Source organism: Haliotis rufescens, unplaced genomic scaffold (genome assembly GCF_023055435.1).
Source record: "Haliotis rufescens isolate VD_foot unplaced genomic scaffold, xgHalRufe1.0.p SCAF_4, whole genome shotgun sequence".
In the NCBI taxonomy this organism is placed as follows: Eukaryota; Metazoa; Mollusca; class Gastropoda; order Lepetellida; family Haliotidae; genus Haliotis; species Haliotis rufescens.
The window spans coordinates 58,304,812-58,312,555 of NW_025964112.1; the positions used below are offsets into that span (position 1 = coordinate 58,304,812).

Consider the following 7,744-nt stretch of genomic DNA (forward strand, 5'->3'; position numbering starts at 1 on the left):
GCTTCTCTTGTGGCAGAGTTCTCCGACTACTTCCGAATCAACAACAGCAACGGCATGGTGAGTCAGACGCGGCCGGTAGACCGGGAGGTGACGGGGGGCATGATGCTGCTGTACGTCACAGTGAGTGAGGGCGTGTCTCTGACCAGGAGGGACACCGCCGTCATCAACGTCACTGTAGATGACATCAATGACAACGTGCCCGTATTCACACCGGCGCAACAGATACAGACATTTGTCACCACCCAGGTCAGGGATACCTGTTTATAGCATAATGTTTCCGTAAAATTATCAATATACAAAAATATCTGATTTTTAAAAGATGGCTTGACGCTATTGATGCGAAATATTTTCGGTATCCCCTGACTTAGTATATTTATGAGATGAAAATCTATGTGTTTAATGTAAAGCTACCTGTAGACTAAGGTTGCTAACTTGAACATGGAACAGAAAGCTCAGGGTGATGTTTCGGTCTTAGATTTAGCGTCGTTCTTCCTTGATATTATTTCACGCGAATACTTCAATTGGTAGTTGCAAAGATAGTGAGATGCATGGATTAATTCCAATGTTTTTAAATAGGGTTCCGATATCACGATAATAGCCGCTGTAACACTGGCTTTTCGACAGTGTACTTTACCCGCATGCATGAGAGGCAGTGTAACATCTAGATCTTGCTGCAAACCTGAAGTTGAAACGTCTAGAGGATTTGACGTGCAATCGACCTTTCCCAAACTACATTGGTTAATCTCATTATTTGATACTGCCTACGTACAATGTATGGAAAAGAAGTAATTCCCATGAACATTAGCTTCCGTCTTTGTGTGACAGTCAAACCGTCTGTTTAATCAGACGCTTATAGTTTTGAACCTCGGGTTGACGCTATTTTTCAGGGCATTATCATTTGCAGAAGCCTGAGGTCTTCCATTAACTGCCCGACGAAGGAGGGCAGTTGAAAAGACCGAGGGCTTCTGCAAATGATAATGCCCTGAAAAATAGCGTTACCGTTATTATAGCTAAAATGGATGGAATTTTGTATCAAATAAAAAGAAACAACAATATCGGTTTTGAAACATTTACTGCAATCAACACAAATGTCACTGACCCACTTTTACAAATATGGAAACGTCATAGAACAAACCAGATGGCGTCACTATTTAACGTGACGTCTCCTATACCTACCCTATAACGTTACCTGACAAGGGGCGTGATAATGGCCCGTCGTCATATGAGGGCATTATCAAGTTACAGTGGCCCGCTGATTCTTGATAACATGCGGGCGGTTTACTGATAATTCGATCCATTTTAGCTATAATCGAGCATAAGAACGTCAATGTGACGACCATTCTACAATGATAAGCCACAAGTATCATGGTTGGTGTGGAAAAAGCATAAATACAACAATTTACCTTGTTTGACATTAACATGACATTTTCTATAAGACAACTCATGTGGGTCACGTGATTGGCCGTGTTGCATCCTACGACAACGACGACCCAGCAATGTCTTCTGCCGTGTACAGACCGGTCATAGCCAATAGGTGCATCTCTGTAGACACCTCCGGTCAACTTACAGTTAGAGAACCTTTGGTCAAGGAAGGAGTTGAGGTCTACACAATACAGGTACGTTGATGTTGATATGTGTATGACCATACATGTATCACATTTATAATTATCACATCACGGACTTGTTGTGAACTTTACTATTCAGGATGCTAATAATAAATTTAATCCTTACAAATGCATTAGCATAACTTTAAATAAAAATTAAATGATAAACTTGTTGTTACGCAAATATTAAACATCTCCACTCATATCAATTTGATCATTTGATTCTGTACAGATCACGTGATATTGCCAATGACAATGAAACATATCGCCAATCTAGACTCTCAATTGTCTGTTTAGAAATCGGGTCACCGGTTCACAAATGTGTCAGACATAACGACTTGTTGTCCTTAAATCCCCATGACAAGAAGACGATATTTCAGACAAATAAACCCTATAGGAACTTCCTGTCAGTGTTTCATGTTTCTAAACATCTGATTTGATTGTGTCAGTAGTTGATTGACCCCGTGATGATCCGGGTTAGATTTCGTCTTCCTCATCCCATGCTTGTCGTAAGAGGTGATTAACGGGATCGGGTCTGGCTCGCTACATTTGGATGATGCATGTCATCGTACCTCAATTACGTATGTCAATGCTCACGATGTCACTCACTGGATTGTCTGGTCCTAACGCGATTATTATTATTTTTATTATTATTATTATTATTATTATTATTATTATTATAGCTGAATATTGCTGATTGTGACGTTAATCAACAAACAATCAGCCAGTGTATTTGGCATGATTGCGTCAGTAATTTGCATGTCTCTTCATGTCATAACGCATGGCAACAGCTGATGGTGAGCGTGTCTGATGGCTCCATCCTCCATGGCGTGTCCAACATTACCCGGCTTACTCAGCAAAACACGTCCGCTCTGATTATAATTCACGTCAAGCAGTTGCAAAACTCTCATGCACCAACATTCACACAAGGTAAGTATGTGTCTATGAAGGTATATCTGTATTGCCTAACGCTCAATATAGCCAACTTTTAGTCTTAACTTACACAAGTCATCGTGCGAGCATGTGCCGTATATGAAATGCATTTTGATAAAATGTCCATGAAGATGTGATTGAAAGTGTCATTGTGTAAACTATACATTGAATCAACTTTATGAACCTTTTCACCTACCATTTCTAGGTTCCTATCATGACATTTGTGTACAATGTAATATTAAGTCTTTGAAAGGCATTTAGAAGTGATACACATAAGGATGAGAGTTTATGGATATCAATTTCTTTATTATGAAGAACACAACTTTTCTGAGTAAATGCTTACGCCTTCATCAGGTGAAATGATTTCCCCTGTTCCTCACAATAAAGAAGTTGACATTCACAAATTTTCTCCCCCAATGTGATATTGTTTACACATATATTTCCAATTTTCGGTTATATCCTATGGACACTTATATTCGCTTTTACATGTTGTTACATTTACTCTTGTTGCTCATTGTATAGATTTATACGAGGCAAACATCTCGTCAACATCCCGTCAGCACACAACGATTCTCATCCCAGAGTTCAACGCAACTGACGGAGACGGCGATAACATTACATATTCCATTGTATCTGGCAACGTCAGGGTAGGTATCCACGGCACCGGGCCATTACAACACTGGGATGATGATTGCATTGATAGGAAGGAATGTAATTCGTCACACTTCAAACCATCTGTACATGTATGCCTGTTTAATAACATGACACAATTTCACATCACGAAATATCTTAAGTGAATGAGTGAATTTGGTTTAACGCCGCGTTTTCCAGTTATTTCCCGGCATGTCAGCTTAATATTGGAGGAAAGCCCAAAGTGGTGCAGGTCTAAGAAATCCACGATCACGGGTATGGTGTTAACAACCCTAGGTACATTATCGAGGCCAACCGGGCTTGGAACCCATAATGATAGGTTTCTGGCGTGTCCAAGGGTCAGCAACTCTGCACAGCGTACTGCCACGCCTTAAACGACTGGGCCACCCGTGTCCTCAAATACCTTAAGAACTGGTCCCTAATACAATGTTATACAAACGTTATACAAAACCTTCATAATGGTTTTACATTGCAGGATTTATTCCATGTAGACAGAGCGTCTGGAGTTCTTTCCCTCCAGTATGACGTTGACAGTACAATTCCTCCCGTTATGAACCTCACTGTAGAAGCGGTGGACAGCGGATTTGTATCGAAATCCAGGTCTGTTACATATCATAGTTCTTACCTTGTTGCATGTTCAAGACCGCCTCCGTGGTCTTGTGGATAGAGTGTCTGCCATGAAATCGGAAGGTCGATGGTTCGATTCCCGAGCGGGTCATACCAAAAGACATTAAATTCTGGTGTTTGTTTTACCCTGCCTGGCGCTTGGCATTGAGGGGATAACACATGGACTGGTCGGCTCGGTGTTAGTATACTGTGTCTAAGTGGTGTATCCGTGCGAAAGTACGGCATGGTATTTCAGTGGGCTAGCACTATAAAACCGACAGTAGTCCGGACGAGTACGAGTAGACACACACACGCGTGCGCGTTACAAGTGTAATAATCTTGAACGCGACGTTAAACTCCATCACACCTCACCTCAACTCAACTCACCTTCTGTTGTACAAGGTTTTGTCCTGCATGGAGTTTGTTTTCATGACAGCCTGCCTCACTCAAAATGTAAAACAGGAAATGAATTTAAGCCAACAGTGTTTGCATTGTTTTAAACATGCCTGTGTTGATTAAATATTTTGTGCAAATTATTTTATTGCAAATATAATTGACGAACAAATAGATTAGCGCCGTGTTGATGCATCGCATCAAAAGTGCTCTGGTATCTCTTTTTGGAATGAGTGAGTGAGTGAGTTAATATTTAAAGTCACATCGGCAATATTTCAGCCATTTCGTGACTTTCTCTTTTTGGAACAAATACTTGCTATAATTATTTGCAACGTTATACATCTGCTCTGTGAAGGAGTGGTACGCATTAGATCCTGTTGTAACTGACACTCATCATTGATCATCGGTCGGACCCTGTTAAAGATCTGTATAGGTTTCTTTGTCTGTGCACAGCACGTGTGTCATCATCATCAGACAGGAAGGCTCTGACGCCAGACAGTGCTACTCCTCAAATGAATTAAATCTCCAGATTCAGACTGAGATAAACAAGGTGTATCCGGTCGTCGTTGGTGTGGTCGCTGGCCTACTGGTTGCTGCTGTTGTTGTAGCCATTGTGTTGGCTGTTAAGTAAGATATTGCTCTTATTGATCTTGTGAGTAAAGCGACTCGATCACATATACAGTGATTTGACATCCAAGACAAACCGGTCTATATAGTTTGCAAAAAGTAAACGTTAACTTTTATTTAAAGCAACAAAACCCTGTCCATAAACAATAGAAGTTTTGGCTAAAAGCAGTGTCGATTGCACGATTCCGACTATATCATGAGCATGAGTTTATAAATCACTATCAAATTGTGAGGATATGAGGTGTTCGCAAAAAAGGTGAGCGTGTCCTGCCCCACCGGTGGCAACCGTCACAAACTCACGCAAAGGCAAGTCAATTGCCCACCTGAAAAAAACACGAGAACATATGGTACAAGTCAAAAAAGGGAATTGCATCGGACATAATTTTTGTACCTGATGCGTCAAATTTTGAACAAATACTTTCAGAAAGTATTATCAAAGCAACTGACTGAACAATTACCAGTATTGAATGTAAAATAAATTATTGCTTCACATACGGTTACTGATTTATAACGTATATACTGTATGCGGCGTAACATCATGTGAAAGGCAAATCAATATGTATGTCTATCTCATACCCAGACTGTGCATGTCACGGAAGTTACTGAGTCAGCTATATTGCACCAACACCGTGCTCTCATCGACGGTGGATCAGAATGGACAGCGCATGCGGTATGCAAGGTCAAGTGTTGACCGGGACTACAGAGAGGCACGGCCGTACACTAGTATTGATGATCTGAGTGAAGTTGTGAGTTATTAGCCTGTTAAGCTGATCTGATTAGAGGAATAAGTAATTCACCTGTATAGCTAATCTGAGTGAAATAGTAAGTTACTAGTGTTGGTCTGTTAAGCTGGTTTGAGGAAAGTAGTGAGTTACTAGCCTGTACAGCTGTTCTGATAAGTACTTCACCTGTATAGCTAATCTCACCAAAGCAGTGCCGTAGCCAGCCGGGTGGGAGGCAGTTGCCCCCCCCCTCCCCCCCCCCCCAAAAAAAGGTAACTACGGCCTTGCAAAATAATACGTAATTTATCTATATAGGTGGTCTGATCAAAGTAATACGTAATTCATCTATATAGCTGACCTTATCGAAGTAAATAAGTAATTAACTGATTAGAGTAATGCGTAATACACCTGCATAGCTAGTTATTATTTATATGTTTAATGCAATGTACGAATAGTAATAACAGAAGTGTAGATGTAATGTTATTCAAGTTCTGTGTCAGTTTTAGATAATTTAACCCCCTACCCAGGTGCTCACATTTCTATTCCAACCACTTCGTATTTGTTCCAGTTTTACATTGATTATGGTTCCCTAAGCAAGACGGGTGGTACTCAGCGAAGGTAAGGTCAAAACACATACAATATACTTACACAAGCACAATTGATAGCATCCATTGGGCTGGTCCACTCCTTCTTTAAAACACTGTATCTTTTCCATCATTTGTTTCAACACATGTGATGGGGTAGCATATGTTTTCGCGCCCATAATAAAAGGAAATGCCTTTCTTCATCTATCTACCCAATTGTTACTTCGAATATTTTCCACCTAATACGTGCTGTGACTGAATCTTTCCCGACCTCCTGTTTTTTCACTGATTAGCGCCATGACACGTGTAGTGAGTGAGTATGGTTTTACGCCGCTTTTAGAAATATTCCAGCAATATCACGGCGGGGGACACCAGAAATGGGCTTCACACATTGTACCCATGTCGGGAATCGAACCCGGGTCTTCAGCGTGACGAGCGAACGCTTTAACCACCAGGCTACCCGACCGCCCCAATGACACGTGGAAGTGGGATCGATTTGACTGTGTGTTTACTGTCAATACATAGTAATTATCATATAAAACGTCAACGCCAGTCCCTATTAACTGCCGAAACTGATTAAATAGTTATGAAAATATTATAAATGGATACAACAATCGATGATGGCACAGGGTGTTCAACCTTCATCAGCTCTTCTGCATTTAGCTATATTGAATACTTTCAGTGATATTCGCAAGTGGTTTTACATATTTCATATTTCTGATATGTTGTTAATGTTGCAGTCACACGTACAGTGCCGCTGATCCAGACTACGAGTCGATCCAGAACGACGCAAGTGACAGATACAAGGGACATCTGTAGGGTGTTCCACGTACATTTAAGAACATCTCTGGAACATTTGGCAGTGTGTGCGGCAGCACCGCGTGTGCAAACAGGACGTTGTATACTAGGGGTAGCCTCATAATAATATACTACGGGATACCTTGATCGTAGACTTCTGGAAACGTACATGGAGGGATTATCTCGCTTTAATTTGTTTGGCATCACCCAGAACTGGCAGCTGACAAATCATTTTCAGAATCAGAATCAGAATCAGTTTATTCTCAGAAACCACAAAAGGTGGTACAAGAGCATATTACAATATATAATTATGCATATGTACAAAAAGCAGACAAGATGGCAATTAATATCAACATGTGATTACCTAGCATTTTTAATACTAATGGACATTTTTACAATAAATCTCGAATAAATTTTTTTAGATCCTGTGTGTTTGTTGTTGATAAGAGTTCTACAGATTTTATAATATTTGGCCATTCAGTATAATTTGGTGAGAGAAATGTTCGCCTCTCTCTTTTAAAATAATTACATCTGAATAAGTAGTGAAATTCATCAGCAATAGATGGGGAATTACATAACTTACAAGTTCTATTTTCCTTTGGAATATTTTTCCATCGTCCAGTCTCATTAGGTAAATTATGATTACAGGTTCGAAATCGTAGTATTGGAATTGCTATTCGTTTTGGCAATAGAAGATATTTATCGAGAACCGGAATGTCCTTTAAATGTTTATAGTATAAGCCTTTAGAACTAGAATTAACGTCACTTCTTTTGAACTGCTAGAATTCTCGAATGTTAACAATAATATTCAAATGAATCCACACCA

The 7,744-nt window shown here is 40.1% G+C and overlaps 1 protein-coding gene across 1 annotated transcript in view; it reads left to right on the top strand.

Moving 5' to 3' along the window:
* LOC124115459 (protocadherin Fat 4-like) overlaps positions 1 to 7,339 on the top strand; it is a 57,968-nt gene extending 50,629 nt beyond the window's left edge. Inside the window, exons 37-45 of the mRNA XM_048381599.1 lie at positions 17 to 246; positions 1,437 to 1,616; positions 2,396 to 2,534; positions 3,060 to 3,184; positions 3,664 to 3,788; positions 4,641 to 4,814; positions 5,395 to 5,560; positions 6,105 to 6,154; positions 6,861 to 7,339. Of these exons, the coding sequence (XP_048237556.1) occupies positions 17 to 246; positions 1,437 to 1,616; positions 2,396 to 2,534; positions 3,060 to 3,184; positions 3,664 to 3,788; positions 4,641 to 4,814; positions 5,395 to 5,560; positions 6,105 to 6,154; positions 6,861 to 6,939 (1,268 nt within the window). The 3' untranslated portion in view covers positions 6,940 to 7,339. The remainder of the gene's footprint in view (positions 1 to 16; positions 247 to 1,436; positions 1,617 to 2,395; positions 2,535 to 3,059; positions 3,185 to 3,663; positions 3,789 to 4,640; positions 4,815 to 5,394; positions 5,561 to 6,104; positions 6,155 to 6,860) is intronic.
* Positions 7,340 to 7,744: the final 405 nt, after the last annotated feature.